Source organism: Manihot esculenta, chromosome 14, assembly GCF_001659605.2.
Source record: "Manihot esculenta cultivar AM560-2 chromosome 14, M.esculenta_v8, whole genome shotgun sequence".
Taxonomy (NCBI): Eukaryota; Viridiplantae; Streptophyta; class Magnoliopsida; order Malpighiales; family Euphorbiaceae; genus Manihot; species Manihot esculenta.
The window spans coordinates 1,996,921-2,021,471 of NC_035174.2; the positions used below are offsets into that span (position 1 = coordinate 1,996,921).

General features: G+C 38.0%; 1 protein-coding gene and 1 pseudogene across 1 annotated transcript; both read left to right on the forward strand.

Moving 5' to 3' along the window:
- The first annotated feature begins 2,399 nt into the window (after nt 1-2,399).
- On the forward strand, nt 2,400-5,618 carry LOC110599770 (annotated as a pseudogene).
- A 16,157-nt stretch (nt 5,619-21,775) lies between these two features.
- Nucleotides 21,776-23,093, forward strand: LOC110631216 (probable membrane-associated kinase regulator 6). Its single transcript, XM_021778964.2, has 2 exons — nt 21,776-22,559; nt 22,682-23,093. Exons 1-2 carry the CDS (start codon nt 21,902-21,904, stop codon nt 22,687-22,689), a joined length of 666 nt encoding a protein of 221 aa, XP_021634656.1. The 5' UTR covers nt 21,776-21,901; the 3' UTR covers nt 22,690-23,093.
- The last annotated feature ends 1,458 nt before the right edge of the window (nt 23,094-24,551 follow it).

Sequence of the window (24,551 nt, forward strand, 5' to 3'; positions counted from 1 at the left end):
TTAGAGAGATTTTTTTTTTTTCATTTACTAACTTTTTATGTTTATTTTTTTGTCAAAATTTAAGTTTTTGTTCATCACCTCGGCTTTGTACTAATCCGATCCAACCGTCAAACATCCAAGTTGTTTGGAATTTCAAATAAATAAATAAATAGACCCGCATTTGAGTGTTAAATGCATGAAGGAAACGGCGCCGTTATAATCGTTCCCGCAAAAGAGAACCCCCTTTTGTAGCTACTGAACTAGTGTAGCTATTTACGACGTCGGATCTTCCCGTTTTCGTCTTCCGTGAAACGAGCATCTCGCGATTACACCCATCTTCTTTCTATATCTGATTCAGATGCATTCACCAGTCTCCAAACAAGTTCATTTATCCATCTGATGCACAAATTACTCTCATCTATGGATTCCAGCCAATCTGTCTCTATGTCAAGGGTATAGAGGTTTAGGGTACTAAAATTTTTAATTTTTTCAACAATGTAATTTTTAAAAAGCAATATTGAAAAAAATAAATATAACGTAGCAGTGTTAAAAGGGTAGTAAAGTTTTTTGTAATATTTTTTTATTTTAGATATTAAGAGGAGTCGTCAATTCAGATATAATATATTGATATCTCCTCCTATTACAATTCTATTTATTCTTAAGGCGGCTCAGGAGAGAAGAGAGTGACTAGTTGGTCACCAGTGAAAACTATATCCAGCTGGCCATTGTAGGCTTGAAGTATTGTCGAGTGGTGCCTCTACTCCTTGTAGATCATCCTCTATCTATAAGTGTAGTAACAGTTGGATCGATAAAAATGTATAATTACAATTTTGCCCTTTGAATAAAATAAGTAACATGTTCATGAGTTTTTTCATGATCGGTTCTTTTCTCTCACAGCTGTTGTGAGGCTTACGAATGTATATCGCATGAGGATTTCATTGGAGTCTGATGTAGTCTTGACTACCGAGATTGTCTGAAATCACATATTATAAGGTGATTCTCAAGGCTAGCGTTCAAATCAAGTGTCGCACGATCCCAAACGAGTGCTAAAATATGGGCTCATGACATTTGGTATCAGAATAAAGTTTCAATCAGTGAGCAATCTATTATGAGATCCTACTGGAGTGTCTACTACCCAAGAGAAATGGGTTGAGGAGCTTCGTGCTTGGGTCGTTGAATGTCCCGCCTTGAATAGGTTGACATGAGAGAGAGGTCAGTCCTTTTCATCATATGGAAAAAAGAAATATGATGAGATACGTGCAATATGAAACTAATGAGAAGGTGTGTGTACATTGGCTGTGGTGGTCATGTTGAGCAGAGGTGCTGCACGCTCCACTGGGTGCACTAATTGAAGAAAGAGTAATAATCTAGTTTCGCACACTCCAATTCATATGTCTTTTGGGAAGGGGTAATGACTAGGTGTTGCACGCTCCTTAGTGACTTTTGGAGAGAGAGTAATAATCTCGCCATATAAAAATCTCGCCATATAAAGATAAGGGTGAGAATGAGCCAAGAGAGCTTGAGGCCATCTAAGACCTTAAAGAATGGAAGCAGTGGCCTCTTGTGATAAAATTGAGGCAAAGACCTCCTGTATTAAAATTGAGGCGGTGATCTCCTATGTTAAAATTGAGGTGGCAGAGGCCTCTTGAGACGAAATTGAGGTAGAGCCTTCCTGTGTCAAAATTAAGGTAGTGGCCTCCTGTGTTAAAATTGAAGCAGAGGCCTCCTTATTATATAACTAAAGCAGAGGCCTCCTGAGATGAAATTGAGGTAGAGAATGAGTCAAGGCAGAGGCCTCTATGTGTTTTGTAGGAGCTGTGCAGTGACATTGAATGTGATAGAAGGAAGGACTATGTTCATTCCTCTGGAAGTGAACTGACGATAAGAATTATAAGCTAATTCCTATGAGAAGGCCAATGAAGAGGGCCAGGCTAAAATAAATGGGAGCTGTTAGTCAATTCCAATATAAATGTCTAAGAAGTAGGCAATTGTCCAACTTAGAAAAATAAATTTTTGTGGTGGTTGTGAGATGGCGGAGGTAAATGATTTCCTTTTCACTATAAATTTATTTCTTGATGTTATGAAAAAAAAAAAGATATATATATTATTATTGTATAGATAGGTTGAGAATAGTATTCGTGTGTGGATCAATAATGCTAAAATTGTGATGGTAAGTTGGAAGGGAGATTATATGGACAGAGATGTTCAACTCACTCCCATAAGATAGTGAGAAGAGAATAGAAAGTCAGTTCTACTCCTTTTCTCCTCTATATTAATCACTACTTCTGTTTAAGTGGTTTTTATGTTGTTTTCTTTTTGAATTTTATATCTTTATGCTTTGAGAAGCGAGAGGCTTCATCTGAAGTTCCTGAGTCTGAGTTTACAGATGATGGGCCATCGAAGAATTGGTGATCAGCCTGATGTATGCGATAAGTCAAATTCATAGCGAAAAGATTGGTTTTCAAGTTTCTGATAAAGAAGAAGAAGAAGATGAAGAAGAAGAAGATTGGTTTTCAAGTCTGCAGAAGGTGGACTAACGTTTCTTTGTTATAACATTGCTATATGGATATTCAGAACATGGGCGAATATTCCTTGCGAATCATTTTGATATGCAATTATGAAGCTGCGATTATAAATGAATTCCACTGGTTTCTTCTTTCAGGTCACTGATGTAGTTTTCAGTCTGGAACACAAAGCCTATTTTGCGGGTGAATTATCTCCGATGCTCATGTGCACTCTGCAGTTTCAGATGTTATTTGTCCTTGTCGGTGGTTAATGTGTTTCCCGAAGTTCCTTCATGATTAGTAATATGTACTTGGTTTAGAAATCTAATCAAAGGGGCACCTTGAAATGGTCAATCCATTGAGAATTAACTGCACCCTTCTAATAATGATGATATTTGAAGGAAAAAAAAAAAAAAAAAAAAGAAAGATCAAAGCCTCCATCTGGATTACTAGAAACTAATAAGTTGGCAAGAAACATCCATTTTAATTGTAATTGTGGTTTATGGGATAATGTTTGTGCAAACTTAGAGGAAAACATTGAATTTAAATTGGATCTCTTGAGAGTTTTCCGTGTGGAAAAAAAGCTGCACCTTTTGAACATTGCGAGCATGAGATATCCAAATGAGACTTCCAATAACCAAATCCAAGCCTGCTTAAATTCCACAAGGAACTCAAATCATATGATTTGGTAGGCAGGGCATCCTGATGTTCCAGTGGTTTCTGGCATTACAGGTTCTGTGCTTCTCTGCAATTCTTAAGAGATCAAATTGAAGTTTAATTCGATCTCTTTAACTTAGTTACAGTGTCAATTTGGTCCATAGTTTTCAGTCCAAAATTTTTCCATGGGACAAATGCTTAGTGTATTTTGTGACAGTAGCAGGTGAAAAGATGGCTGAAATATAAGATTTACATTTGACTTCTCTAGTCTATATGAACATCCATTGATGCCTCTTACACTAATTTTATATGGAGTAATGTTTTTCAAGTTGGTTTTCTAGTCATCACTTATTAAGCCAAAAAAATGGTGAGCACTTTTTTTCATTCCAGGTAATGCTTTTTTATTTTCCTCATACTGGTTAGTAAGATCTTGGATTCTAGCTTATACAACAGGATTCAGAAAGAATCCTAGACATTCTGTGGTTAAGCACTGTAAATTCTCTTGATGTTTGCTGAAGGTCTAGATGTGATTGCAATTCTCCGTTTCTGCTTTGCAAGATTTCATCCCCTTCATCCTGACTGGTTCAAGTTTAGCCTTGAAGGGAAGTGGCAGCTGGATGTTGCTTTAGGGCGCTTCATGTTTCCTCTGGTCAATCCACTCTCTAAGATGAACTGGCGACCTATTCTTCCTAAAACACCTGACACTTTCTCAAGTGTTGAGAAATCAATTGTTGCATGAGACTCTATGGCAATGATCCTGTATGCAGTTGTAGTTTCAATGTGCTCCCTATTTGGGAGGAGATTGTATTTCCTGGGTTCCTTCTTCCTTCTTTGACAAGATAGATCCATGCATGGTACTCAATTTTGGCGAACTCGGTCACTTTTGCCTTGGCTCACTTCACCATGCAGAGGATGCATCCTGATCAAGCATAATTTAGCCACATTTTTATCATAATTATTGTTGCTTATTTACACATTTTTTAGTTTAATTTATGGTTTTTATCTTGTTTTTACAGAAAAGGAAGAAATTAGAAAATGGGAGAAAAAGTGCAGAAAAAGTACAGAAGGATGATTTGCCCAGTGATTTGCCCAAGAAACTCGAAGATCACTGGCCAAATCACTCGCAGAGACATAGAGGACTGACTCACAGAGAAGCGATCTGGTCAGTGATTTGCCCAATCACTTGAAGAAACTGGTCAAATCACCGGGCAAATCACTTTGACAGCAGAAACTTACAGCAGAGCGGGAAAATGGGCAGAAAACAGAAATCCGAATTTTCAGAAGTCCAAATCCAATCCAATCACTTCCAACACAAAACCAAGAGCCACGAAAGAGTCTCTCATCCAAGGAATTCCAATTGCAATTAAAATCAACATCAAAAGAGGAGTGAAACACCAAATCAAAGAGGGATTTCAAAACCCTAGATGGAGAGAAATTCTGCAGCTATAAAAGGAGAGCCTCCAAACCAGCAATATCAACCTCTCTGATCAGCAACTCAACTCGCCAGAAACTCTCCAGCATCTTCCTTTTTCTTTTCTTTTCATCTTTTTGTGTATTTAGTCCACCATGAGTGGCTAAACTCTTTCTTTTCTAGTTGAAGTTGGTGAATTTCAGATTTTGTGATGAATTGGGAGATTTAAATCTCCATTGTTAAACTTCTATTTATTTTCAATATTTATGCAATTTGAGCTTTCCATAAATATTACTTTGCTTTTAGAATCAATAAGGGCGCATTGCTTTTAAATTGCTTAAGTAATATTGTTTGAATGGTTTAGGTCCGTAATTGCTTAGGTTGTTCAAATACACATTTAATCAAATTGCATAATCTAAACTTGACCACGCGGTTGGCAAGGATAGAATTAGGTTTCTCTAAGTCTTAATGCAGTTAACAGTTGTTCGATGCTATAATGCCCCAAGGACGTTCCTTGGCAACTTGTTAACTAGTGTTTGATTAGCGAACGTTTCCTAATCAAACTAGAACTAAGGAGGAATTTGGATTGTGAGAAGCGTCTTCCACATCCAAAACTAATTTATTGGAATAAATAGGAGAGTTAAAGAATCAATGATCAATTCTAAACAATCTGAAATAAGATCCATACTTCAACTAGAAGCTTTTCTCTTATTGATTTACTCATCTTTAAATTATTGCTTTCTTTTGCTATTTAGTTTTAATTCATCAACTCAAACCCCCTCTTTTAATTATTTGTTATTTACTTATCTTGGTTATTATTAGGAAGATCTTTAGTGTCAATTCCCTGTGGTTCGACCCTATTGCCACTATCTACAAATTTATTTGTTGATTGATAATAGGTTTATTTTTGACGGCTTCGACAACCGCCTATCACATCCACTTATTTTTCTTGGTGCAGTGATTGGTGTTGTCCTTACATGAACAAGGAACCTGTTTTCACCAACGCAGCAATGCTATTGCACATCATCTGGAATGCCAATGATGTATTCTTGGATCTCATGAAATGATCTTTTTATATGGTGTATGTTGTTCTGAGTCAGGTATATGGTGTATGTTGTTCTGAATCAGGTATACTCACATTGCCTTTCCTGTTATGTACAATACTTGAGCAGGTTTTTAGGGTTTTACCAGGTTTACCTTGATAGATGATCCCATTTACTATGGTCTACTAGGAGTTTCATGCTAAATAAGTTCAAAAAGACCAGTTATCCATACTGATTTGAGAATATATTGATAACCAGGTTACTCATCTACATAGAGAATACCAAAGTCAATTAGATTGATACAAAAAGAGTCTGTTTGGTGGGAAATATGCGGGAGCTCCATTCCAAATAGGTGCCTTTTAGGGTCATAACCTATGTTCTCTGCTTTGGATTTTATCAGTCATCATTTTTCCTTGTCCACTGACAACAAATCTAACTGCATTAACATTTTAGATGATCAGGCCAGATACCTTAATCAAGCTATTGGTTGTATGTTGTAACCATTCCAGGGTATAATGGTGGTAATCTACAGTTCTTCGTACAAACTACCTGGTCAGAAATAGAGCATTTTTCTTTATTCATTTTGAATTTGCAAATCTTTTTTGGTTTGTTGCATTGGATTATTAAATGGGATTTATGTTTTCTTGATTACAAAAGTCATCACTTACCACCCTTAAGAGATGTTCAAAACCAACTGCATTATTTTACTTGGTAACCCACTGTGTTTGGTTGGCCAAAAGTAAAGCATGGTAATACGATCTGTAAATTCACATTTTTCCTTGTCAGGAAAATGTCCTGTTTAGCATTACGTGTTCTTCTGATTTATTAAATTGAGACCTACTTTTCCTAGGTCATAACAGAATCTTTCAACTGTAAGCTTCTGTTTAAAATTTCAACTACTCTCTTCTTGAAAGCCGGCAATTGTGCAATCTCCTTGAGGGGATGCTATTTGGGGACCAATTGGTTTCAAGTCACTTTCTATTATTGGCTTTTGTCCCACAAACCTTGGTCATTGTTCATTTCATTCTCCGACATCCCTGGGGGACCCTTGTCTGCTATTTTTGCTTTTCAAGATTGTATGTGAACAATTATAAGTTATGTTTGAACGAAAAGGACATTACTTTCCCCAGCATTTAAGCTTTCAGAAGATTCAAATCACCACCACTTGGACTGTTAGTGAATGTAATAGCCTGAAATTTCTACACCAGGAGAACTTAGTGATATTTTCTTCTTCTTTTCTTTTTCTCTTTGAGATCTCAGATATATCTAACTGATGCAAGGACAAAAAAGTTTTGCTATGTATAATCATGGGTGTCATTTGATATTTTCTATTTTCTTTACTGAGCAGTGCACTGTGGAATTTATATGTTGTGTCCTATTGTATTTGTCTGGATGTTGTATTGAATGAAAGGAGAATGTAAACACTGTTTTCTTGAATGCAGTTCTTTAATCTTTCTTATGTCACATTTCTTTCGTTTAACCTAAGATATTTGGCAGTTCTTTAATCTTCTTATGTCACATTTCTTTCGTTTAACCTAAGACTCTTGCCCCCCCACATACTGTGAGTAGTTGCTTCCCACATAAACATCCAAGGCTTTTTTAATTCTATGAGCAGTTGCTTCCCATATAAACATCTATGGCTTTTTTTAAGAGCTTTTATCACATATGAGGTCCGGATTTCCCATCTATACTGTGAAATGCTAGATACAGTGATCATTTTACTATGAAAATAGATAAGAAATCTTGAATTTACATGTAGATATATTAACAGCTCCTCGGAAATTATTAGATATGTATGTTCATGTATGAATGGACTGCTCCTGGGAAAATATTGATCTTGATGCATCATCCTCTAGTTTCTCTTGTTTAATGATGTCAGTTGGCATTAACCTTTCAAACTTCACTTCATATACAATTTTTTTTAAATCTATTCATGCTAAGTGCCATATTTAAATTTTCATATTTATATCAAGTGGCACATTTAATATATATTTTTAAGTTATATTTCTATATTTAATTGATATAATTAATTTTATAATATGTGATGCAAATATATTTATAATTTTTTATATATATTATTAATTTTATTTTTATATAAAATAAAAATTCATGTATATAATTTATTATTTTTTTAATCACTATAATCTTTTGATTTTCTACTACTTTCTAATATAATAAATACAATGTTTATTATATTTATTATCATATTATATTATATGATCTTTTAATATTCTACAACTTTTTAATATATTATATTATTAATATTATAATAAAAATTTTATTACATTTTTATTATTAAAAAACTTTACTATATTTTTTATTTTAATAATAAATAAAATATTAAAAATATATTTATAAAAATTGAGTCAACATCATATAAATAGATGTTTGGACAAAAAAAATAATATTTTTACACTATAATGTAATAATTTTATAATAAAAAATTATATAAAAAGTTTTAACAGTATTATTATTTATTTATTTAAAAATTTTATAAAATCATAACAAATATAATTTAATTACAAATGCTCTATATAATCTAAATAATTATGTATTAAATATATACAATCAATTAAAATTATTATAAAAAAGTATTAACTGTGATAAAAATAGAAAATAATTAAAAAATTAATAGAATTAATTAAATAAAATATTATAAAACTAAAATTTTATTCAATTCAAATAACTATAAATAATTAATAAATATAAATAATTAAAGTATAATAAAAATACCATTCAAGATATTAGACTTAAATTACTACAATTTATTATATTATTAAATAATTGTAATAATTGTAGTTTCATTTACTTTTCACAAATATATAACCTTCATTATAATTCTATATAAAATTTACAAGCATAAATTTCATGTATTTTTTCACAAAGCTCTCTCTCTTTTATTTTTAAATGACTCATATTTTGAAATTTTTTTTTTATTATTTTCTTATTATTTAATATGGATGCAATCCTTTCAACTAGATTGAAATTGGACTATAAGTCATTTAGATTTGAAGGGATCATTCTATTCTTTCTCATTAATGCCATATATTTATATCATAATTATTGTAAAACCACCCGTACTGTTATAAAATTATAATAATGTTTGTCTAATATAATTGATATACTAGATTTGGCCACTAAAAATTTGATATACTTAAAGGGTATTGTGATAAAACAAATGATTCTCTTCCACCGCCATATAATTTTTAAATAGTATTTATTATTGGACATGAATAATATATAAAACTCAGTATTAAAATTTTTAATTTTGTTTTATTACAATTGAGTTTAATAATGTATATATTTGTGTTTGATTATTAATTTTAATTTAAAATTTTAAAGAAAATAGCTGCATAAATTTATATAAAAAGAAATATTATTTTATAGAATAATATGTACAATATTAATATAAAAAATTTTAATATTTGCATAATGTACGGGTAAACCGCTAATTATGTTATAATTTGGAGGCTTGTTGGGATAGTAAAAGCATAAAGAGAGCCGCTTGCATTTGTTAATTTTATGAAGCTGCATATAAAGTGTGGAAGACGCTTCAAGATCTTTAGAGGGGGGTTTTGATTTGATGATTAAAATTAAGTAGCAAAAGAAAGCAATAATTTAAATAGATGAGAATTTCAAAAAAGATTCTAGCTGAAGTGTGAGTCTTAATTCAGTTTGTTTAGAATTGATCCTTGATTTTTAAAGACTCCTATTTGATTTCAATAAATCAGTTTTGGTTGTGGAAGACGCTTCTCACAATCCAAATTCCTCCTTAGTTCTAGTTTGATTAGGAAACGTTCGCTAATCAAACACTAATCAACAAGTTGCCAAGGAACGTCCTTGGGGCATTGTAGCATCGAACAACTGTTGACTGCATTAAGACTTAGAGAAACCCAATTCTATCCTTGCCAACCGCGTGGTCAAGTTTAGATCGTACAACCTGATTATATGTGTATTTGAACAATCTAAGCAATTACGGACCTAAATCATTCAAACAATATTACTAGGCAATTTAAAAGCAATGGGCCCTTATTGATTCTAAAAGCAAAGTAATATTTAAAGAAAAGGTCAGATTGCATAAATATTGAAACAAATAAGAGTTCAACAATGGAGTATTAAACCTCCCAATTCATCACAAATCTGAATATTCTCAACTTCAACTAGAAAATAAGGAATTTAGCCACTCATGGTGGACTAAATACACAAAAGATGGAAAAGAAAAGAAAATAGAAGAGCTGCAGAATTTCTGGCGTGAGGAAGAGGAAGCTCAATAGCTGATCAGATGATCCTTTTGCTGGCTTGGAGGCTCTCCTTTTATAGTTGCAGAATTTTATCCATCTAGGGTTTTGAAATCCCTCTTTGATTTGGTGTTGGACTCCTCTTTTGATGTTGAATTTAATTGCAATTGGATTTCCTTGGATGAGAAGCTCTTTCGTGGCTCTTGGATAAGTGCTGGAAGTGATTGGATTGGATTTGGACTTCTGAAAATTCGGATTTCTGTTTGCTGTCCATTTTCCCGCTCTGCTGTAATTTTCTGCTGTCAAAGTGATTTGCCCGGCGATTTGACCAGTTTCTTGGGCAAATCACTGGGCAAATCGCTTCTCTGTGAGTCAGTCCTCTATGCCTCTGCGAGTGATTTGGCCAGTGGTCCTCGATTGTCTTGGTCAAATCGCTTGCCCATGTCACTGCTGTCTGTTGCCTCTGGGTATCTGTTTTAGCTTGATCTGGGCAGTGATTGGAGCAGATTTTTGGGCAAATCACTGGGCAAATCATCCTTTTGCAAATTTTCTGCACTTTTTCTTCCATTTTCCAGATTCTTCCTTTTCTGTAAAAACAAGATAAAAACCATAAATTAAGCTAGAAAATGTGTAAATAAGCAATAATAATTATGATAAAAATGTGGCTAAATTATGCTTGATCAAATACCCCCACACCTAGCTTTTTGCTTGTCCTCAAGCAACAAATAACTTAGCCAATCAAGCCCCTTTTTCCTTAGAACCTAAGCACCACTTAATCAGCCCCCCTAGACTCCTAATCTGAACTATCACAGTATAGAGTACATGCACTAAGGTCATCCTCTCCTTTCCTTGTTTCCTTTCACCTACCATGGTCAAGGGAAAGGTTTTTGATTCAATCATGCTTATTCTTTTATGTTAGGTTTAATGTAACCCCTAGGAGTGACTTGCCACCTTCTCTCTTTCTCCTTTTTATTTAATTTATATTTTTATTTTCAGCAGCACTTATTCTTATCCTTGCCTGAAAAAGTCACTAACCTTTTTACGCGATTGTGTACATGGGTGATACACCCCCGGTTACTCAGTTAGTCACTTGTTCAAGTGGCTACTAGCTCTGTTCATAGTCTAGACCATCGAAACTTATTTGCTTGAAAAAGTTACTGACCTTTTTACGCGATTGTGTACATGGGTGATACACCCCCGGTTACTCAGTCAGTTACTTATCCAAGTGGCTATTAGGCTCAGTTCATAGTCTTAGACCATTGGAACAAGTTTGTGATTTGTGCTTTGTGCTGGTTTTTCATGATAGTTTGGGCAAATCAGCTCATAGGGAGTTACACTAACTTTGTGTTTGCATGTATTTGTATTTTTATTTCCCTTGACCTTAGCAAATTTAAGGATTCAATTCAAGAGAAAAACTCCCTAAGTGAAGGTAACATACTGTGAATGATTCAATTTAGGCTTAAAGGGGTGGCAAATCAATGGGGTCATGAGATAAGGGCACTCTTTCAACCTTGTTAACTATGTTGAGTAAAGCAATTAGCTACAAAATTCTGTGTGTGTGTGCCAGGAGTGTGAAAAAAATTTCTGGTGTGTGCAAAAAGGGGTAAGAATAATGCAAAAAGAAAATAAAAAGAAACAAAAATAAATCAAAAAGATGGAAAGCAAAAAGAAAATAAAAAGAAACAAAAATAAATCAAAAAGATGGAAAGATAAAAAAAAAAATGGAATGAAGACTCTCTCGTACCCCCACACCTATCCCACATATTGTCCTCAATGTGTGAATAAACATATAGAAAAATGAAGGAGAAAAGGGAAAGATATTTCCTGGCCTGGGGGTGATTTGACCAGTGACTTGGGCAAGCACTGGGCAAATCACTGGGCAAATTGCTATCTGTCACGGTGCTGGGGCAGAAAATGGTCCACCAGCAGGTCCAACAAGTGCTCCATCCTTTGCATTCGATCTTCAATCCTACTGAGACGAGCCTCTACTGTCTGGTTGGGGGCTTCATCTTCAGGTGGTTGAGGAGCATCTTGCTGGGGGGCTGCTGGATGTGGTTCATTTGCAGGTTCCTGCCCTATTGCTTGTGTCGTCTCTTCTGCAGGGGCTGTTATAGTGGCTGGCTGCTGGGTGGTGCTTATGGTGGCTTTCTTCCTTCTGAAAACACGCTCATGGCGTGGCGTTACTGGACCTGCAGGTGCAATGGAAAAAACATCCCCCACCTTACAAAGCAACCCCATATCATCCAATGTGCGTAAGTCCAAGGGGGTTGTTTTGGGGGTGGGGGAGAGGTCAGTATATGCGGGGTGCAATAGCTTGAGATTCACTGCAATGGCAGTGATCAAAGGACCAAAAATCAAGGGCCTATTATATTGTATAATGCTGGATAGTTGGGTGGCAACCCAATATCCCAGATGTATTTTCCTGCCCCTGTGCATGCACCAAAGGAAATACAACTCAGTTCTGGTCAGGATGTTGGAGGCATCCTTCCTCCCAGAGAATGTGTAGGCCAGGTATCTGTGAAGGTATTTCAGACTGGGGTTGCTGAGGTATAGGTCCTTGGACCTAGTGGGTGAGTATGAGTCAGGTGGATTATCACTGAGTTCCAAGTACGCAGAGTTTTGATCAAACTCAGCAGGGAAGTCCCAGGTTGACTGTGGGCATTCACAGCCCATGGCTATGGCGAACTCCTGCAGGGATAAGCGAAATCGCTTCCCCAACAATCTAAATCCAATGGTGCCAGGTGTGTGTATGTTGTGCATGGCAGGTTTATCAAAATAAAATGTGGTGAAAAACTCCTGTGTGAGTTCCAGGAAGGATGGCATGCGCAGGAAAAAGAAGGAGTCCCAGCCAATAGCAGAAATTAGAGAACGTACCTGGGAATGGAGTCTCAGTGCTCCAAGGGTGGCATGGTGGATATGCTTACCTGGGTGATATGGTAGGGATGAGATTTTAAGCAGCCTGGTGCTCTCAGAAATTTTATTGAATGTCAGTGCTTTGACGATGTGATCTGGGTGTGCTGGCCTGGGCAAATCGCTGGGCAAATTGCTGGGCATAGCACTGAGTGTGTCGCTGGGCACATCGCTAGGCTCATCACTTGGTAAGTCCGTGGGCGCATCAGTGGGCGTATCATTGGGCAAAGCGCTGGTGGAATCAGTGGGCAAATCGCTAGGCACATTGCTGGGCATAGCGCTTGGCAAGTCTGTGGATGTATCAGTGGGCAAATTACTGGGCGCATCACTGGGTGCACCGCCTTCCTCGTGAACTGAGGGATGTGTGGCAATGGCGGTTTGTGGTTCTGGCTCTGATCTCGGCGGTGGAGGTGGCGACTGAGTTCTTGGCCGTTTCTGGCCGTGGCTGGAGGAAGTGGTGGATTCAGGCAGTATTTCGTCGGCAGGGTTTTCCGTCGAGGCTGTTGTGGATGGTGGTGGCGGCGTTCTTTGCCGTTTCTTTTGCCGGCGATATATCTGGACGGCCGGTGAATCGGTGCGTCCTGTTCCTGTGCTTGTGGCCGGTGGTGTCTCGGTGTTGATGGTGGCTGGTGGAGGTGCGTCCCACGCTTCATCGTCACTGTCAGAGGGAGTGGGTGGTTTGGGTAGCCCTAATTTCTTCCACATGAATGGTCCGCCGGTGGCCCTCATCTTGATTCTTACCATGGTGGTCTTGAGTTTGCCGGTGGCTGAGTGGTGGTCGGAGAAGAGAAAGCTTGAAGGAGTAGAAGAGATAAAAACAGTAGTTTAGCGTAAGAATTAAAAATAAAAGAAAAGACTACTTAAAGTAATTAGGGTATGTGATCTGCCCTGATCATTTATTGCTGGCCCTCTGGATTCTTGACAGTGTGATTTGACCAGTGATTTGGGTAAGCAGTGGGCAAATCACTTGGCCACATCGCTTCTCCTTTGTAGTTGCTGGGCTGGTACTGTTCACGCCTTTTTCTGCTGATGCTTGATTTTGCGATTGGACCGGTGATCTTGGTCAAATTATCTGGGCAATTGGGCAAATCACTGCCCCGATCGCTTGTGACTATGGTACATTCAGTCGATTTGCCCGGGGATTTGGGCAAGCAGTGGGCAAATCACTGGGCAAATCACTACATCTGGGCTGCCTCCCAGTAGCGCCCTGTTTTCTGTCTTGGGCTGGACTTCAGTATCTTTCTCAGCAGTCTTGGGAAGGGGGATCCAAGGGAACCTCCTCCACAACATGGACAGTAAAACCTTCATAGAATCTCTTCAAACGATGCCCATTAACTTTGAAAACTTTGCTTGTTTGTGGGCTTCTAATGTCAACAGCTCCATGTGGATAAACATGCTCAACCAAAAATGGTCCAATCCACCTAGACCGAAGCTTTCCAGGGAATAGTTTGAACCTTGAATCAAAAAGCAAAACCTTATCACCAACCTGGAAGTGTTTTCTGGAGATGTTCTTGTCATGGAAGGCTTTGGTCCTTGCTTTATAATCCCATGAAGCTTCATATGCATCACGCCTGATCTCTTCAAGCTCTTGAATCTGCAGTTTTCTGTGAACTCCAGCCTCTTTTACATCAAGATTGCAGCTCTTCACAGCCCAATAAGCTTTGTGTTCAAGTTCCACAGGTAGGTGGCATGCTTTCCCATAAATCAGCCTATATGGAGACATCCCAATTGGAGTTTTATATGCTGTTCTATATGCCCATAAGGCATCATTGAGGCGTGTACTCCAGTCCTTGCGATTTGGGCAGACCGTTTTCTCCAAGATGGACTTTATCTCCCTATTTGATACTTCAGCCAGCCCATTTGTTTGAGGATGATAGGCAGTAGATGTTCTATGGATGACATGGTGCTTCTTGAGGAGAGTTTCTACTACCTTGTTGCAAAAATGGGTGCCTCGGTCACTGATTATGGCTTTGGGCAGTCCAAATCTTGAGAAAATGTGGGATTTTACAAAATCACACACTGTTTTTGCATCATCAGCTCTTGTTGCTTTGGCCTCAATCCACTTGGACACATAATCCACAGCAAGTAGTATGTAGGTGTTGCCAAAGGAAGGTGGGAATGGTCCCATGAAGTCAATGCCCCATATGTCAAAGATTTCACACACCATGATGGGTGCTTGAGGCATTTCACTTCTTTTGCCAAGGTTTCCTGTTTGTTGGCATCTTGCACATGACCTACAAAATAAATAAGAATCTCTGAAGATGTTAGGCCAAAATAATCCACTTTCAAGGACTTTCAAGGCTGTCTTGCGTGGCCCAAAGTGACCTCCACAGCTGTAAGAGTGGCAGAAAGTTAGGACAGATGTGATCTCATGGTTTGGGATGCATCTCCTTATGACTTGGTCTGCACAATGCTTCCATAGGTAAGGCTCATCCCACACATAATACCTTGCCTCTTTCTTGATCTTGTCTCTTATGTGTTTGGGCAAATCAGTGGGCAAATCACCTATGGCAAGGAAGTTAACAATATCAGCATACCATGGTTCCTCTTCTTGGACAGCAAAGAGGTGCTCATCAGGGAAGGTCTCATTGATGGGGCATGTCTCCATCTCGGTCAGAATTCTGCTAAGGTGATCAGCCACAAGGTTCTCCTTGCCTTTCTTGTCACGGATCTCCAAGTCAAACTCTTGTAACAGCAATATCCATCTCACCAGCCTAGGTTTGGACTCTTTTTTCTTGATTAAATACCTTAGTGCAGCATGATCTGAGTATATAATCACCTTTGTACCAAGTAGGTAGGGTCTAAACTTCTCCAATGCAAACACAACAGCCAGCAACTCTTTTTCCGTGGTGGAATAATTGCATTGTGCAGCATCTAGGGTGCGTGAGGCATAATGAATGACATGAGGAGAGTTACCTATACGCTGTCCCAATACTGCACCTATAGCAAAGTTGCTGGCATCACACATTATCTCAAATGGAAGGTTCCAATCAGGTGGCTGGATGACTGGGGCAGAAATTAGGAGTGATTTGATCAGATCAAAGGCTGATTTGCAGCCGTCATCAAAGTTGAATGGTACATCCTGCTGTAACAATCTGCAAAGAGGCTGAGTTATTTTAGAAAAATCTTTGATAAACCTCCTGTAAAAACCAGCATGACCAAGGAATGATCGAATCTCCCTAATGCTGGTTGGATAGGGCAGATTTTTGATGGTGTCAATTTTGGCTTTGTCCACCTCAATCCCTTTTGCTGAAACAATATGGCCTAGGATTAAGCCATGGCTGACCATGAAATGGCACTTCTCATAGTTGAGAACCAAGTTTGTCTCCAAACACCTTTGAAGTATCTTCTCCAAGTTGGCTAGGCATTCATGGAATGAGTTGCCATACACCGTAAAGTCATCCATGAAGACTTCAATGATCTTCTCTACATAGTCAGAAAAAATACTCATCATGCACCTTTGGAAAGTGGCTGGTGCATTGCAAAGACCAAAGGGCATCCTCCTGAATGCGAATGTACCAAATGGGCATGTGAAAGTGGTCTTCTCTTGATCTTCTGGTGCAACTGGGATTTGATAAAATCCAGAATATCCATCAAGGAGGCAGTAATGGCTTTTTCCAGCAAGTCTCTCAAGCATTTGGTCCATAAAGGGCAAGGGAAAATGGTCCTTCCTTGTGGCTGTGTTGAGCTTCCTGTAGTCCATGCAAACTCTCCACCCATTTTGCACACGAGTGGGTACTAGCTCTCCTTCAGAATTGGGGACAATGGTAATCCCGGTCTTCTTTGGTACCACATGGATGGGACTTACCCATTTACTGTCAGAAATGGGGTAGATTACCCCAATGTCTAGGAGCTTCACAATCTCCTTCTTTACAACCTCCATCATAGGTGGATTCAGCCTTCTTTGTGCCTCACGAACAGGTTTGCATTCATCCTCCATGAGAATCCTATGCATGCATGTTGAGGGTGAGATACCCTTTATGTCCTCCAATGTCCACCCAATTGCCTTCTTGTGTTTCCTCAACACACCTAGGAGCTTTTCCTCTTCTTCTTGGCTGAGCTGGTTGGAGATGATTACTGGAAGTGTATTTCCAGCTCCCAAGTAGGCATATTTGAGGTGGTCAGGCAAGGGTTTCAGTTCTGGTGCCTTTTCTGTCTGCTGGTTCTCTGTCTGCCTGCTGTCTGATTTGAGCTGTGATTTGAGCAGATTTTCTGGTGTTCTGGGCAAATCACCCATACCCAGCAAGTTACAGCAGTCTGCTGTTTTGTCTGCTTCAAAGATGTTGCTGTCCACTTCTTCTCTCCTGCAAAGACCTTCATAAAGTAAGTTTTCCTGATCAAAATCAAAAACTTCTTGACTTAAATTATCAATAATATCAAGGCCATAAACATGAGAGACATCATTGGGGAATTTCATGGCATCATAAACATTAAATTTGATAACTTCCCCTTCAAACTCCATAGTCAATGTGCCATCATGCACATCAATTTTTGTTCTTGCTGTGCTCAAGAATGGTCTCCCAAGTAAGATATCAGAGGTGGTATTGCTCTTGTCTTCCTCCATGTCAATAACATAAAAATCTGCTGGAAAGACTAATTGGTCCACTTGCACCAACACATCTTCAAGAACTCCCTTGGGATAGACAATGGACCGGTCAGCTAATTGGATCACAATGCTGGTGCCCTTGAGTGTACCTGCATTCAACAAGTTAAAAATAGACAGAGGCATGACATTTATTGAAGCTCCAAGGTCACACATGGCTTTCTTTATCCCCACATTGCCTATTTTGCATGAAACCGCGAACATCCCTCTATCCTTGCATTTGGTTGGAAGTTTCCTTTGGATTACAGCTGAAACACACTCCCCCACACTTACCTTTTCACGTTCAGCAAGTTTCCTTCGGTTGGTGCATAGCTCTTTGAGAAATTTGGCATACCTTGGAATTTGCTTCACAGCATCAAGTAGGGGAATGTTGATTTCCACTTTGCGGAGTGTCTCAAGTATCTCTTTTTCTTCTTTCTCCTTTTGGGACCTTGCAAATCTCTTTGGGAAGGGAGGAGGTACCTTGAATTTCTCCATAGGTTGCTGTTTCTGCCTTTGACTGGATTCTGCCTGGTCTGTTGATTTGGGCAAATCACTTTCTGCCTTCTCTGGAGAATTGGGCAAACCACTGCTGGACTGCTTAGTTTGCCCAGCGATCGGGTCAGTTTCTACAAGCAAACTGGGCAAATCACTGCCCTGATCACTTTCTGGCAGAATTTCTTCCATGGTCTGTTTTTGCAATTTTTCAGACCTACTGTCTTGCAACTCCCTTCCACTCCTCAATGTGATGGCACTAGCGTTTTGCCTTGGGTTTATCTCAGTTTGAGAGGGTAGCTTCCCTTGAGACTCATATTTGCTCATTGAGGAGGCCATTTGACTCACCTGCTTCTCAAGACTTTGCACAGTATTTGCTAAGTTTTGCACAATCTCTTCAAGAGGTACTTTGGAGTTCTGAGGTGCAGCTTGAGCTTGGTTCCTTTGCTGATAGCTTGGATATTGATTTCCCCTTGCATAGCTAAAATTTGGATGGTCCCTCCAACCTGGATTATAAGTATTTGCATAGGGATCATACCTTCTTTGCCCATTGAAACCTCCAACAGCATTGACTTGCTGGTCCTCCTCTTGAAGGGAAGGACATAGATCAGTTGGGTGGTTGTTGGCACATATTCCACATGTCTTGGGCTGCTGAATCTGCTGGACTTGTTGGGCTTGACTCACAACAAGGCTACGGACAGCATTGGTGAGTTCAGAAAGTTGGGATGATAAAGTGGAATTACTCACCTCATTTACATTCCTTGTTGGCAGCTCTTGATCTCCAAATTGCTGAGAAGCTGCGGCCATGGTGGAAATTAAGTCCTTCATCTCTCGAGGTGATTTTCTCTCAGTTGATCCTCCACAGGCTGCATCAATAAACTTTCTTTCTGAGGGTAGTAGACCTCCATAGAAGTACTCAATGAGAGATTGGTCAGAAATATCATGTTGAGGACAGCTTGTGCATAACTTCTTGAACCTCTCCCAATACTCATACAAGCCTTCAGAGTGCTTTTGCCTTATGCCACTTATCTCTCGACGGATGCCTATGGCTTTTGAGGTAGGGAAGAATTTTTTTAAGAATGCTCTCACCATATCAGCCCAAGATGTGATGGATCCGGGTGGCAAGTAGAATAGCCATTCTTTGGCATAGTCTTCAAGGGAAAAAGGGAAGGCTCTAAGTTTGACATCCTCTTCTGGAATACCTTGGGGTCTCAAAGTTGAGCACACAACGTGGAATGCCTTCAAATGCTTGTGAGGATCTTCATTTTCAAGGCCTCTGAATTTGGGAAGGAGATGGATCAGACCTGTTTTTAGCTCAAAAGGTGCTGTCAATGGGGGATATGCAATGCATAAGGGTGCTAGATCTCCTGCTGGTTCAGCTAACTCTCCGAGAGTTCTTTCCCGTGGCTGGGGTGCTTGGATGGGCATGTTTCTTGCTTGATTTTCAGCTTCTACATGTGCAGCAGGTGGTGCCGCCATTGCTGGATTTTCTGCCATAACCAGAATTTCAGTTTCTGGTGCAAAATCAGCAGGTGCGGTGGTGGAAGTTTCTGCTGGTGCAGAAATTTCTTCAACGGGGGCAGTAGGTGGTCTGTGAGGTGGAGTTGTTGATGAAGATGGTCTTGAGGCTTGGTTCCTCAAATTTGCTTGCTTCCTTAAGCTCTTGGCAGTCTTTTCAATCTCCGGGTCGTAAAGAAGGGTGTCTTTACGGCCAGACCTGGTCATAAAGGGAAAATACGTTAGTTTAAATCAAGTCCCCGGCAACGGCGCCAATTTTTTGATAGGCGGTTGTCGAAGCCGTCAAAAATAAACCTATTAAACGATCAACAAATAAATTTGCAGATAGTGGCAATAGGGTCGAACCACAGGGAATTGACACCAAAGACTTTCCTAATAATGACTAGGTAAATAGCAAGTAAATAAAAGAGGGGGGTTTTGATTTGATGATTAAAATTAAGTAGCAAAAGAAAGCAATAATTTAAATAGATGAGAATTTCAAAAAAGATTCTAGCTGAAGTGTGAGTCTTAATTCAGTTTGTTTAGAATTGATCCTTGATTTTTAAAGACTCCTATTTGATTTCAATAAATCAGTTTTGGTTGTGGAAGACGCTTCTCACAATCCAAATTCCTCCTTAGTTCTAGTTTGATTAGGAAACGTTCGCTAATCAAACACTAATCAACAAGTTGCCAAGGAACGTCCTTGGGGCATTGTAGCATCGAACAACTGTTGACTGCATTAAGACTTAGAGAAACCCAATTCTATCCTTGCCAACCGCGTGGTCAAGTTTAGATCGTACAACCTGATTATATGTGTATTTGAACAATCTAAGCAATTACGGACCTAAATCATTCAAACAATATTACTAGGCAATTTAAAAGCAATGGGCCCTTATTGATTCTAAAAGCAAAGTAATATTTAAAGAAAAGGTCAGATTGCATAAATATTGAAACAAATAAGAGTTCAACAATGGAGTATTAAACCTCCCAATTCATCACAAATCTGAATATTCTCAACTTCAACTAGAAAATAAGGAATTTAGCCACTCATGGTGGACTAAATACACAAAAGATGGAAAAGAAAAGAAAATAGAAGAGCTGCAGAATTTCTGGCGTGAGGAAGAGGAAGCTCAATAGCTGATCAGATGATCCTTTTGCTGGCTTGGAGGCTCTCCTTTTATAGTTGCAGAATTTTATCCATCTAGGGTTTTGAAATCCCTCTTTGATTTGGTGTTGGACTCCTCTTTTGATGTTGAATTTAATTGCAATTGGATTTCCTTGGATGAGAAGCTCTTTCGTGGCTCTTGGATAAGTGCTGGAAGTGATTGGATTGGATTTGGACTTCTGAAAATTCGGATTTCTGTTTGCTGTCCATTTTCCCGCTCTGCTGTAATTTTCTGCTGTCAAAGTGATTTGCCCGGCGATTTGACCAGTTTCTTGGGCAAATCACTGGGCAAATCGCTTCTCTGTGAGTCAGTCCTCTATGCCTCTGCGAGTGATTTGGCCAGTGGTCCTCGATTGTCTTGGTCAAATCGCTTGCCCATGTCACTGCTGTCTGTTGCCTCTGGGTATCTGTTTTAGCTTGATCTGGGCAGTGATTGGAGCAGATTTTTGGGCAAATCACTGGGCAAATCATCCTTTTGCAAATTTTCTGCACTTTTTCTTCCATTTTCCAGATTCTTCCTTTTCTGTAAAAACAAGATAAAAACCATAAATTAAGCTAGAAAATGTGTAAATAAGCAATAATAATTATGATAAAAATGTGGCTAAATTATGCTTGATCAAAGCTGCATATAAAGTGTGGAGGCTTCCGCATGATATTATCTTGTAACCAAGTATTTTAACATTTATTTTGAATCTTGTGCTGTTGCGCTTAGGATGTATACAATGGAACCTTGAATTGTGTAAAGATGGAGAATATGGAGTACAGGTTCATGAGAAGCATTCAAAAGTATCGGATTGGTTGTAATCCCTCTGTTCTAGCTTTACCAGAACCTTGGATAAGCAATAGAGTGAGCATGCACCTGCTTCCACCAAATGCTGATTGCCTTCCAATTATGGATAATGAGTTTGTTAGACATATTTAAAAGCATAGGACTTTGGCTTTTTATGTTCTTATTTCTTTTCGTTTCTTTCAGTCTTAATTTCTCGTTATGCTGTTCATAATAAACAGTGAAATATGCATAAACCTTTTTTCTCAACTTCTTTTTACTTGTATTGTAAAGAAAGATCATCTTCTCTTTGAAGTTTGCAAAATATGTATGAATAAAGGACAAGTGGGGCAAAAGGGTGATGCAACAGTACACAATGGGTGCTTGTGGGGGCACGTATTTCTGTTTCTTTTCCCTTTACTCCATTTTCAAATATTAAAATCCTTTGTCTCTTGCCTGACAGCCACATACCCAATTGTTAGAAAGAGGATATACATTGTGGTATGTGTTTGTATATATATATATATATATATGCTTTAGAGATATATTCAATAGGTGGAAGGACTTTGCTAATCCCAACTCTGTATCTCTCTCTTATAATTGTTTCAATCCCGTCTATTTCTCCTCCCTTGCTATCTTGTTAGACTACCTTCCATGGAAACTTCCCAGCCTCTTTCTATCGAGAGCTTTTCTTATAGCTGGCTAGTAAACCTGAAACCATCGCTTGAAAGCCTGGACAATTCCCTTAGGGCCTCTCTTGATGCATCTGACGAAGCTTCTTTCATTGAGATGGACCCAAGAATGCCTCCCTCTAAGAGGTTCTCTAGAAATTCTCAGGACTTCAAATTTGATTTCCCCATTTCACAGCCTCCTCTTACTGTTGTTCATGCTGATGAACTTTTTTCCAATGGATATGTCTTGCCTCTCTTTGTTGATCCACTGAAAATTGATACTTACGAGGTCTCAGATTCAACCTCAGCCATTCCTGCCTCTTCCCATGCACCAAAAGTTGTGGTCTCAGCTAGGAAAACTCGTTGTCCTTCATTGAAAAGGTGCCGGACATTATCAAAGCAAATATTTCAGAAGTATTTCGAATTTCTCAGGCCATTGTATAGAAGAATCCGGGGTCACAGATCAAGTTCTAGAGCTGAAAGTATGGATACAAAGGTGAAGGTTGTGAAGAGCTGGTTATATTCAGCTGAAGCATCTCCTAGAATTAGTGTAGCTTACTCTGTCGATGATTGGCGGAGGAGGTCTTGCGACTCTGAGAGCTCAATTTATGAGGCAGTTCTTCATTGCAAAAGATCCATTGGCAAGTTTATCTGATCTTAATTACTTTTTGTCTCATTAAAATGATTTCTTTATCCATTCATTTACCATTGTTTCATTATAATGATCAGCTTCTGATATTCTTCATTGCTGTGTAATTTTCAGAGGAATAAATGGAGACCATTGTACAAAAGAAAAGTAAAAGAAGAAAAGTTAAAGAAAGAATAGAAGACAAATGAGAAATGTCCATATTCACATGGGAAGACAGAAACCAAGAGGAATAAACAAAGATCAGCAGCCACTTGTTTTTTTTTTTTTTTTTCCCTTTCTCTCTTGCTGTGAGGATAATGTAAATTAGGTTCATAATGGAGGGAAACTGTGTGGATGGTCGGCCATGGAAATTCTTGCCAGCCGAGGGAGAAAAAGAATTGAAGACAAATTAAATTTGATTTTTTGTCTTTTTCTTATATGGAGGAGAGGTACTAACTACAAATATTCTCGTCCTTGTATCTGTAAAGTTATATTTAATGAGTTGAGGATTTTATTCTATTCATGGAATATCTCCATTATTTTCTTCTATTGTTTCAGAGTTGCTTTAGTTGTCTTGAGCCCATATTTCCTTTTATGAATTATCTTCACTGGCTTTGAGAAATGATCTTTCAACAGAAAGGACATTTGCAAAATTTCTCCATCCTGTAATAGTTTATGCCGAAGAGGCAAGTGATTGTCTATTTGGTCTTACTGAATTGATTAAGGTTGGAAACTAAGAGCAAGTTTCAAGTCCTGATAACCAACTTGTTTTCAAATGAAGATTGTTCTTGTGAAACTCAATCCTAAATTTGAACAATTCAATAATACATTTTCTGAGTTGGTAAAAAATGAAAATTGACTTAGGACTGCAACTCAAAGAAACTGATTCTGAGATTGGAATAGAAAGAGTATACCATGGTCTTACTTTGAACCACCTGCCCTATGATAGATATCAATTCTACAATCATTCCAAGAATATTCATGATCTATTTCTAATAACTAAATCAAATCTTGAATTAAATATTGCCTAGAAGTTTTACTTTGTTCTTGTAACAACTGACATGGCATCAGAGTACTGTTTATTTCTCACATGGCAGTCTTCCTTTTTTCAGAACATCCTTATATATCACATGTTAAAATTTTAACTAAAGTAAGTTATCAGTATATGATACTATTTGATATCAGTGTATGATACTGTTTGATTAGCATGACTCATGACAACTGGTTCTTTACATGTACATCCAAAACATTTAAGCAGGTTCTTGATTCCCTCTGAAAAGAAAATAAACAGTTTTGATTGTGAAACACTTAGGCTTCCTTTGAAAATAATCATTTGCAAGAATATAACTCAAATGATAATCATGTTACTTTTGGAATATGATATTTATTTCTTTTAAAAATGAATTCTTTTCTTTAGTTCAAAGAATTGTATTCTTTCTATTATTAGGTTTCCTAACATGAGAATTTCAAATTCTAGTTTCCAAACAAGCTGTTACAAGATTTGGATGAGAAACTCTTTGACACCAAGTATTGATAAATATCATTTATGCAAACAGGTAATCTAACAATGAAATGGAACTGAGATGAAACAAGTTGATGCAACTAATCAAAAACACTCCTCTTCACGTCTCATTTATTCAGCTACTTGATAAACTGTTAAGTCAGAATCTTTGCTTTTCCCATCAATTAAATAACAAAGAGACATTCCTTTCTTTTATTTCTCATCATCTTTAAATACCCATTTGGCTCAAATGCAACTAGGAACTAAAAATTTCCATTCTTTTCTTGTGCATTGCCAGAGTACGAACCGAAGCAAGTGAAGATAAACAAATTCTGAAGAAAGGTAACATTAGCTTATGCTTCAATCCTAGGGAAACTCTGGCTCCAAGGTGCCTTCAAGGAAGAGCTTGCATGTGTTTTGTCAGTATTAGTTGTCTGGTAGACCACTCAAGCGTTGAGCATACTAAACTTCAAATTCAAGGCGTCAAGCTAATTTTTGGAACAC

Bases quoted from the DNA above. Each gene is read 5' to 3' on its own strand.
- LOC110631216 (XM_021778964.2), top strand. From the start codon at position 21,902: ATGGAAACTTCCCAGCCTCTTTCTATCGAGAGCTTTTCTTATAGCTGG.